This window comes from Chiroxiphia lanceolata, chromosome 1 (assembly GCF_009829145.1).
Source record: "Chiroxiphia lanceolata isolate bChiLan1 chromosome 1, bChiLan1.pri, whole genome shotgun sequence".
NCBI lineage: Eukaryota > Metazoa > Chordata > Aves > Passeriformes > Pipridae > Chiroxiphia > Chiroxiphia lanceolata.
In genome coordinates, this window is record NC_045637.1 from 96,310,249 (window position 1) to 96,321,397 (window position 11,149).

General features: G+C 39.2%; 1 protein-coding gene across 4 annotated transcripts in view; it reads left to right on the plus strand.

Annotated features, from left to right (window-relative positions):
• The window catches only part of SALL3 (spalt like transcription factor 3), a 26,782-nt gene extending 17,012 nt beyond the window's left edge, over positions 1 to 9,770 (plus strand). For 3 of the 4 annotated variants that reach the window (XM_032703448.1, XM_032703456.1, XM_032703462.1), the window contains exons 2-4: positions 1 to 2,104; positions 2,321 to 2,661; positions 3,658 to 9,770. The exon at positions 1 to 2,104 is cut by the window's left edge. In XM_032703448.1, coding sequence (XP_032559339.1) covers positions 1 to 2,104; positions 2,321 to 2,661; positions 3,658 to 4,089 — 2,877 coding nt within the window. In that variant the 3' untranslated portion in view covers positions 4,090 to 9,770. The remainder of the gene's footprint in view (positions 2,105 to 2,320; positions 2,662 to 3,657) is intronic. The other variant, XM_032703470.1, reaches the window with a different exon arrangement.
• The last annotated feature ends 1,379 nt before the right edge of the window (positions 9,771 to 11,149 follow it).

An 11,149-nucleotide genomic window follows, 5' to 3' on the forward strand; every position in this document is an offset into this window, starting at 1 on the left:
CAGCACATCTCAAGACCTACATCTGGAGCGAGTACGCCCAATATATCCAGCAGTGGCTCTTCTGCTCTGCCTGAATCAGGTGTACCATCCTCCTCAAATGCAATTACGTCCATAACTCCCGTTCCTGTGTCAAATGCTCCGAACAGTGCTTCGCAGCCCCAGAATGCTTCGACTCCACCTTCAATAGGACATGGAAGCCTCACCTCAGTGTCCAGCCTGCCAAACCCACTTCTACCTCAGACTTCATCAAATAGTGTGATTTTCCCCAATCCGCTGGTTAGCATTGCTGCAACAGCTAACGCCCTCGATCCTCTGTCTGCCCTTATGAAGCACCGCAAAGGGAAGCCACCAAATGTGTCAGTGTTTGAACCCAAGTCAAGCTCCGAGGATCCCTTTTTTAAACATAAATGCCGATTTTGTGCCAAGGTCTTTGGAAGTGACAGTGCTTTACAAATTCACCTCCGCTCGCATACAGGTGAAAGACCTTTTAAGTGTAACATATGCGGAAACCGCTTTTCCACGAAGGGCAACCTGAAAGTTCATTTTCAGAGACATAAAGAGAAATACCCTCATATTCAGATGAACCCTTATCCTGTTCCAGAATACCTCGATAATGTGCCCACCTGCTCTGGAATCCCATATGGGATGTCTCTGCCCCCCGAAAAGCCGGTCACAACATGGTTAGACAGCAAACCTGTTTTACCGACAGTCCCAACTTCCATTGGGCTCCAGCTGCCCCCCACTATACCTGGTGTGAACAGTTACGGAGATTCTCCAAGTATCACTCCTATGAGCAGGTCACCCCAGAGGCCTTCTCCTGCCTCCAGTGAATGCACTTCTCTATCCCCCAGCCTCAACACTTCTGAGTCAGGGGTTCCGGCATCTGCTGAATCCCCACAGCCTGTTCAGAGTGGCTCTTCTCTGACCAAGACAGAACCTGTCGCTCTGCCTCCCACGAGCACACGGCTTGGGGACCTTTCTGCAGGTGGGCAAGTTTCTACAGCTTCCACGTCTTCAATTCCTACTGCTGTTACAGACAGCAGCGTTGCAACAAGCCTCCCAAACCCTGTGCTTCCAGTAGTGTCTGACCAGTTTAAGGCAAAGTTTCCATTTGGTGGTCTGCTAGACTCTATGCAAACGTCAGAAACCTCAAAACTACAACAGCTAGTGGAGAACATTGATAAGAAGATGACAGATCCAAATCAATGCGTCATTTGTCACCGTGTGCTTAGTTGTCAGAGTGCTCTCAAGATGCATTACAGAACACATACAGGAGAAAGACCATTTAAATGCAAAATTTGTGGACGTGCCTTTACTACAAAAGGCAATCTAAAAACACATTTTGGAGTTCATCGAGCGAAGCCACCACTTAGAGTACAGCACTCGTGTCCCATTTGTCAGAAGAAATTTACAAATGCGGTTGTTCTTCAGCAGCACATTCGTATGCATATGGGTGGGCAAATTCCAAACACGCCACTACCAGAGGGCTTCCAGGACGCCATGGACTCAGAGCTTTCCTACGATGAAAAGAATGTTGACACACTGAGCAACTTCGATGATGACATTGATGAAAATTCTATGGAAGAGGACCCAGAACTAAAGGACACAGCAAGTGACTCATCCAAGCCCCTTATCTCTTACTCTGGGTCATGCCCTTCTTCACCACCTTCTGTGATCTCTAGTATTGCTGCTTTGGAGAATCAAATGAAAATGATTGATTCTGTCATGAACTGTCAGCAGCTGACCAGTTTAAAATCCATAGAAAATGGATCAGGGGAAAGTGACCATTTGAGCAATGACTCCTCGTCTGCCGTTGGTGATCTCGAAAGCCAGAGTGCAGGCAGCCCTGCAATGTCAGAATCTTCTTCCTCCATGCAGGCTTTGTCTCCTGTAAATAGCAATAGTGAAAGTTTCAGATCAAAGTCCCCTGGTCTCAGTAACCAGGAAGAGCCACAAGAAATACAACTAAAGACAGAAAAACCAGACAGTCCACTGCCCACAACTGAAAATGGAGGCGCATTAGATCTGACATCCACCAACCCAGGAAGACCGGTCATCAAAGAGGAGGCTCCTTTTAGTCTGCTGTTCCTGAACAGAGAACGTGGTAAGTTTAAACGTACTGTTTGTAATATCTGTGGCAAGCCTTTTGCTTCTAAGAGTGCATTGGAAATTCACTACCGCAGCCATACTAAAGAACGTCCATTTGTTTGTACAGTCTGCAGTCGTGGGTGTTCCACTATGGGTAATTTAAAACAGCACTTACTGACGCACAAATTAAAAGAGCTGCCTTCTCAGTTATTTGAACCCAACTTTACTCTAGGTCCCAGCCAAAGTACTCCTAGCCTGGTCACCAGTACAGCACCTACCATGATCAAAATGGAAGTGAATGGTCACAGCAAGCCGATCTCTTTGGGTGAGGTTCCCTCGCTTCCAGCTGGAATCCAGGTTCCTGCTGCACCACAGACAGTGATGAGTCCGGGGATCACCCCTATGCTGGCGCCCCCCCCTCGCCGGACTCCCAAGCAGCACAACTGTCAGTCGTGCGGGAAGACCTTCTCCTCAGCAAGTGCACTGCAGATACACGAGCGCACCCATACTGGTGAAAAACCGTTTGGTTGCACAATCTGTGGTAGAGCTTTTACCACAAAGGGGAATCTTAAGGTAAGAGGCCACATGAAACTGTAAAGGCTTGGGGAGGGGGGTTTAAGGCACTGCGCTTGAACTCAGCAGATCCTAGTGCTTATTGTTTGTCCCAAAGACAAGTGAGAAGGGAGCTTCAAGGAAATACTTGCTGTACAGTGGTGGTCATTATGCTTCCACTGTGTTGAAGATAGGGACTGGAAAGCAGCTGTGCAATGATGCGAACTTTAAAACTGGTTCCAGGTGTACATGCAGGCATGGTGTAGTTCTCCTGACAGACGTAATGGCACACCCATTCAGCTGATGGACATGTTCTGGCAGTTCTTATGGACCATCAATGCAAAACAACCTCATTATAAACCAGAAACGGAGAGCTTGCTCAGCTCCTTGAGTGTCTCCCCAGTTTCTATTTCCTATTCTGCTTTGCAGCCATTGCAGACTGGAAAGCGGTTTCTCACAGATTGACAGCAACTTACTATGGGACTGATGGCTCTTATTCCTGCAGTCTGGTTAACCATCAGGACACAGCCTGGGGAATACATTTTTAAATGTCCTTTTTAAAAATATTAAATTTACCAAAGTAATTTGTGCCTCTGACATGAGATAAAATACTATGAAAGTAGAACAAGGTGAAAAAAGGGGAAGGGCAGGTAAAAACACCCATCTCCTAGTACAAATAATGCCCTTGGTAATCTTCAGCATGTGAGGACTTCCAGCTTGCATGTGAAATTGTCTAACCTAAGAGACTATGTACTCTTTAGTCTTGCAGCACGGTGTTTGTTTTCACTGAGAAGAAGGAAATGCACATTGAAAAACTGCTACGGAACTGGGTTTTCTTTGTGTGGGCTGACTGGACTTTAGAATTGTGTCTTAACTGGAATTGATTTGTTTTCAATGTGAATTAAAAGGCATTTCTTTTAAAAAGCAAGTGCAACTGTAAGTAACAGCATTTCAGGCCAGACACTTCTCCAGAATGTGCTAACTTGAGGGTGCTTCTTGTCCCTGTTTACTCTGCAGGTGCACATGGGGACTCACATGTGGAATAACGCCCCTGCACGCCGCGGCCGCCGCCTCTCTGTGGAAAACCCCATGGCTTTGCTTGGTGGCGATGCACTCAAGTTCTCCGAGATGTTCCAGAAGGATTTGGCAGCTCGGGCCATGAATGTTGACCCCAATTTTTGGAACCAATATGCTGCAGCTATCACTAACGGACTTGCTATGAAGAACAATGAGATTTCTGTCATACAGAACGGAGGCATTCCTCAGCTCCCAGTAAGTCTAGGCGGAGGCGCCATCCCACCTCTAAGTAACCTTACCGGTGGCATGGACAAATCTCGCACGGGCAGCAGCCCTCCCATTGTCAGTCTGGACAAAGCAAGTTCTGAAACGGGAGCCAGTCGTCCATTCACCAGATTTATTGAGGATAATAAAGAGATTGGCATAAATTAAAAGCATTCATTCTGAGTAACTGTTGGACCACTACTCTACACAACACTTGTCCTGTTCCATGTACAGCTTTTGAAGTTAAGCATTAGTTTCCTGACCTAAATGCATAGGTTCCCTTTAAAGTTTTACCCATAGCAGAAATACATAACTCTATGGCTGCTGAAAAGTTGTCTTGCAAGATCTGCATGGTACTTCTTTCAACAGTGAGTTTGACTGTTACTGAGAACTTTGAAACCTTTTAATTTAACAGAAAACAAACAAACCAGTCACGGGATAACTTCATTAGAAACAGAAAGAGGCTAGTCTATATCCACTTTGCTTCTTACAAAACTTACTATTACCTGAGAAAGGGGGGCTTCGTTACAGCATTCTGTCACACTTATTTGCTGGTTTTGTTCCAATTAGTTAGAAACTTGGACTATGTTTTTAGGAATCTTAATCTTAAATAAGTGATTTAGTACCCCAATGCTGTGTATTATTACAGTATCCTTGTCTGTAGTATTTATAATGTTAAGATTATGCGGGTAACAGACAATATACTAGCCCCAAACTTAAATGAAGCTTTTGTACTGCAAAATACATCTGGCTATGTGAATTTTTTTTTTTTAAGCAAGTTCTGTTTTACTATGAATAAGTGGTTTATTTCAATGCAGGCAAAATTGTGAAGTTTTATTGGGAAAGATAGCATGCTTTTCATGTGCAAGTACCTGTCAGTAACAAACCTTTTTTAATTTAAATATTTGTAGCTGCTATGTGGACAGTTGTTCTATTAAATGAAAAAAAAATGTAGTGTGGATTTTAGCTCAATGATTGGAAAACAAGTTACAGACAAACCTTAGCACCATAAATTATTCACAACATTATAAACAGTTGTGAGTAAATACTTCGTGTTATAAAAGCTGTACAATAAAAAGGTAATGTTTGTATAATGTGGTTGCAAACTCTTAATTTATACTATTGCACTTTTAGTATTTTGTACTAGGGAGGTTTGTCTATAATTTGAAACTGAACAAAAATGTAAACTATTTTATAAATAATACTTTGACGTAAGGAATAAGGAGGAGGACACTGTTGCAGTTTCTTGTTTTGTAAGGTCAAACAATGAGAGATCTCTATTAATTAAGCAGAAAAGTTGTAGAGAACTGTCAGATCCTTAGGAAATATGGGGCCTGCCGTTTCTTAAAAAGAAATGATTCTTTTAACTTTTCTAAGAAGCCCACTTAAAAGCGTGACCGCCTCCGACAGAATTCTGATACAGTTATCTTAGGAGTGTGATATTAATACAAGTCTAGGATAGAGGAAGGAGAACATTGTGTAGGTTTAATTTTACTGTAATCTCTTCTGTCTCTTTCACACGTAACCACGAGAAAGATACCAACTGCCTAACAATATTAGAACAAAATAAGAACTTTCAGGCAGCATGAGCAGTAGTAACATACAAATGTTCTATATTTATTTCCAAGTCTGTCTGATTATCTTTTCGGGTTTCTCCAAAGCACAATGTACTCTGATTAATCAAATATAATTTTATGTTGATTGCATTGTTGAAATGACACCAAGTAAACAAAGGGAATGGTTCCACTCATAAGTTAGGCTGGGGATGCTGAGGAGATTGGGGCTTAATCAAAACTTGAACAGTAAATGTTTTGTGTACTACCTCATTTTTGTGCATTACAAGCATGGTGGAGCTGACACTATGAACTTCCGTCCAGCAGAATTGCTTGAGGGACATTATGGGTAGCTGGGTAACAGCGCAAGGAGTTTTATGCCCCTGAAGAACGAATCAGACAGTGAGGTCTTCTCAGTTGATACTGAAAAATAGGACAATCTTTCTTATACAACAGAAACCATTACTGTAAGAGGATGGACTATTTCTGCCATCACATAATGGAGTGAAAAGAGGTTCAAAGACTTAGCTGTTTGTTTCTATTGGAAATGAACAATGAACTCTACAGCTCCATTTTCTACAATGATGAGGTAGAGATATATAGATTTATGTATCTCTCTATGTAAGAAAAATTTTGTGTCTGTAACACCTCTACAATATAGCATCATTTTTTGCCACAGTGTGTGGGTGGTTAGAGGTGTTTCCAAGCATAAAAAAAACAAAAAACAAAAAAACAAAAAAACCCAACAAACTGAGGTGGCTTAATGTTGCTGGATTTCAGCAATTGAATGTTTTTATTTATCTGTGTAATTTTTGGTGTGACTTTTTTTTTTTGTTAGTATTTGGTACCATCTAGTGTTATCTCTGTTCCCTAAAGGATGTGTATAACTTAAAAAAAAAAAGGAAAGTAAAAAAAAAAGAGAAGAAAAAACAAAAAAGAAAAAAAAAGAAAAAATCTGTAAAGTGTTGTAAATAAGATGGTTGATGATGGTACAGTAAGACTGACCCCATTTTGTATTCAGGGTTAGGCCATTCCTCTCTGCATGGTGAAGAGAGACACTATTTTTATACTGTGATACCATGTAGGGCTAGGAGCCTCCCTGAAACAGCTGGGAATTGTTACCTAGATCCAATATTTTTTATTATTAAATCTTGTTGGCTTGACACATCTACTGATTGAAATGGATGTCTTAGTCTAGGTTACTATTTTTGTCATATGGAATTGAATAAAATGCAGGATGTAATATTATTTCTGAATTGCGTTCCTTGATTATTCTAATAACAGAGCAAGATATGAGACTAAGGTCACTTGTGGTAGATTGGTGTCAATGACTTCTGATCATCACATCTGAAACTCAGAATAAGGTCGACACCTTATATTCAAATGTTTTTCTAATTTATATTAACAGTGCAAAGGGATAGAATTATTAAAACCTCTTTTCCCATGAAAATAAATCGTTAGAGCATTTATCGCAAGACAGTAGAACAAAAAAAAACAAAACCACCAAAACAAAAAAAATATTTTGGAGTGGGGAAAACAGACTTTGGAAGGACTACTCTTTCAAATTAACTGCTTTCTGAACACTTATCATGTATTCTCTATTGAAAAAGCCTCCTTTTCAGGTTGTTTAAACATCTGCCTAATATTCACAATATACTGCACAATAAAATCTGGGAACAAATTTATCAGGAGCAGTTCAAATTCTAAAATAAAGCAAAAAGGAAAAAAATTGACAACTCGCATCCGTTCATTCCAAATGACATAACCTGTACATTTAAACCTATGATTTTGTTTCATCTTTTTTTTCAAGACCCTAATTTCTCAAAGCATGTCTAACTTTAACCAAATTATTTTTTCACATTGATTTAAATGAAAATATTTACATTCTTAAGGTTAGGCATGTGATTAAGTATCTCCTGCAAAAAAAAGTTGTATGTTCAAGTAACCTTCAAGCTGTTATATTCCGATGTTGAATGCCTGTTGCATTTAAAACGGACAAAAGATAAATAAAAGAGAAAAATCTGTATTAATCATCTTTCAGTGGCCTTGTTATGAAGATACTGTGTTTTATAAGATGAATCCAAAGAAGGTATGAGTTCCCTCAGGTGACTCAACAACAGTGATAGGTTTGTGCATTTCTTCCTGCATCTACGTCCCTGAGCCTTGCTGAGAGAAAACATGATATGCAAAAGAGGAGGAAAGCAAAGGAGCACTGATAGTTACAGTTCTGTTCGAAACACAAGAGGAAAATTACCTGCTTTTGCCTCCTTCCCCCCCCCAAAAAAAGGATGAAAGCAGAATGGTATTATTTTTAAATATGTATGGGTTATTTTTTTTATTATAGGAACACATGAAGTAATAAAATGTGCTACACAGGTAAAAATGGTCAAAGTCTGTTGAATTACAGATGTTTAAAAATAGAACCATGTAGGAATTCTGTATGTTTAGAAAAATTGCTGGTTATGATTTTTTGAGGGGAGGGTTATTTTACTACATGAAAATTCCAGCAAGGCTTTCAAACTCTTCAATTAAATTTTTCCCATGAGTTATTAAAAAGAGAGCATTTATGACAAATGATTGACATAACTAAATTTGTATCCTTTTTTTTTCCATTTTGTATATATTGGTCCTCAGTATATTTTCTGGCCCTTTACCTGTTTTGTCCTTTCTCTCTTGGCAAATACTTTGTTTTTCAAAAGCTGCATTTGTACTGTATTTGTGTTGTCTTTAACTTACTTCTCTGCATGTACTCTGTCGTTTGGAAGATACTGTGTTTTATTTTTTCCTTTTTCTCTAATTCTGCAGAGGTCAAAAGAGCTGCCTGTTTTTTACGTCTTTGTGTAACACTAGCATAATGAATGATGAAGTCTTCAGTGATGTGATCAGGTATGTGCATAGCTCACAGGATTTGCTAATAAACATGCCATTCACACTCCATCCTCCAGATGAAGGCATGAAGTTTGTTAGTGTTGCTGGTCTAGGGCAGCTGCAGATGGACAGGAGGATGGAAGTACTGATCCTAACTTCACTGTGCCTGCTTTTACACCACTGAAGCTCCATGGGCTTCAGTGGAGATACTCTAGGTTTATTCTGGTGCAAGAGGGACTGCTTCCAGGTTCAGATGTCTTGCTTTACTTCACTTATTATCAAAACAATGGCTAGCTATATAGTCTATTTTAAAGTATGTCTAAGCAAAAACATTCTGAACTTTATTTTTAAAAAGAGGCAAAATATACATAAAATATATATTTTAGTACATTCCACAGGATTATCCCAGTTTTGAAGGAGATCCTGAAAGCTGAATCTAAAAAAAAATATAGCTGTGTCCCTTAATATACAATTTGATGTCATCATATGAGTAATCAGTGTATTCACATAAATGAGTAAAAGAAGCTGTAATTTTTATGTATAAAAGAAGAATGGGAGACTCTTGCTATGGCTCTGCTACACAAGGTTGGCACTCACAGGGAAATGCCTTCCCTTTGCAGATATTAAAGGTATCAGCAGATTTATGAAGAGAAAAATACATATTTGTGCATGTTGCAACACCAGTGTATAGTATTTTATTTTCTCAAAGGGAGAATGTCTCAATCTCAATTGACAAAGTGACAAATACAAAAGCCAACAGCGTTTGGCTGTGCCACTGGCATAGTTTGAAGATGTGGGCACGTCACTAAATAGACTCAGATTTTGCCTGAGAATGAGATACTTCTGGGGCCTCTGGGAATCAGGGACTGAACTCCCCTTGCAGCTTCAGCTAGCACCTTGTAGTATCGGGATGAGTTGCCCTATCAGTAAGATGGGGTAACACTTTTGTACCTACCTCACGAGGGTGTTGTGAGGAATGGTTTTATGTTTGTACAATTTTTCAAAGAAGGAAAATGCTTGGTATTATCACTGATTTTAGAGAGTTTACAGTATATGTACTATTATTTATTATTTGTACTCCAGTAGTGTATATGAGATCAGTCAGAACTGAAAGGCCTTACCCTTAATGTTGTACACTCATCTAGTTGGGATTCATACAGAATTTTACTCAGTAACACTTTGCAAGGGAGATATTTCATTTTCAACTATCTATTTGATTACTATAGGGTTTAACTCAGTTATTTAAGTATTCAAACTGATTATCAGTTTTAGGCCATGGCAGAGAATTATTTGGTATCACATTTTGTTTTGAGCTTGTATTGATTTTCAGAAAAAGCGCACCAATTTTCTGTGGATAATCTAGATTCAAATCTTGCTATCAGTGGAATTCTACTGTACTTTTTGCTATTAAAGCTAAACGTTAAAATACATGTGTGTGTATATGTTATTATAGACCAATATATAATATATCTATATACCTATGAACATGTATGTTTTAAATTTCTTTAGCTGCTTAGAATTTATTTCAAACCACATGTGGCATATTTTGCTCCAAGCGTTGCGCATTTCAGATTTAACTTAAACATCGTTTAATTTCAAAGGTAATGCTTACTATCATTGGGATGCTGAACAGAAAGTAATTTGTTTCCCAGATTGGTAAACTATAGTTAATATTTTGTACAGGTATCTGATTTACCGTACTGTGTTGAACAGCCTCTTTATCAACTGTTCATGTGCTAAATATATTAGCTTAATTAATTCTGTTGATACTCTTGACTGTTTTATTTGATTATACAGAAAGGTTTTGGTTTAGCTTTGTAAAAGTTGTCTTCAGTGATGTTAGTCTGGCTGATTTCACTCAGGCACATCACGGAGTAAAGGTGTGAGTAATGGTGGGTGAATCTAGTCTAGAGAATGTCTCTTTCTTTTCTCTCTGCACATTACTGACACCTCTCCACCACCTCGTTCTGGTTACCAGCCTCTCTTGTGTGTTAATTCACTCATGGCTCAGCCAATTTTGTCCAACACTTGGCACTTTTTCTGCTACAGTGCACAGTTCATATGGGACCTATAGATACACTAACTAAGTATTGTACTTAAGATAGGCTGGTGGTGGAGGGTGTAAGTGAACACCTATGCTGAAAGCCGTATGCAGTTACCTGTTGTGTGCGGCAAATGTGCACATAAAAGGATGTGGTCATCAGGAGGTTTTTATCACTTTATACTCTCAGTAATAGGCATGATATAGGAGGTTTCGGTTGGGTTTCTGCTTTTTAAACAATCCTTGTAAGGACAGTTATGAACAGATACCTTAAACAGGGGAATACACCTTTTCAGGTAAGAATTTTGCAGTCTTTTGATTGGGACTTGCCTTTTCTTCTGCCCATTTTCTATTCAATGACTTTTCCCAACATAGCCTTCTAGATCACTTCACAGTTAACATTTAGTCCTTCACCTGGGTTTTAATCTGCCATTATCCCATTCCAAACAGGCTTACTGAAACCAATGGGTTTTATACTAAGACATTAGCTAATGCATCTAATGGGTAGCAGAATTGATTTTCCTGTGCATTTTGGAAATGTTCTTAAAAGAATATTCAGTTAAATCTTGAAAGAGTTTCTCACGTTTCTTGTGTCATTGAATGTGACACCTATGCCAATATTTGGCAACAATCTGGTCCAGTCTGTGGTACTTTCCCTTACAATGGGCAGCCCAGTGCTCCACAATTTACCCTAGATAAACTAATGACACATGCCAACCAGTATTACTCATTGAAAGAAATTTTTTTCTAGTATGTTATCAAGCAT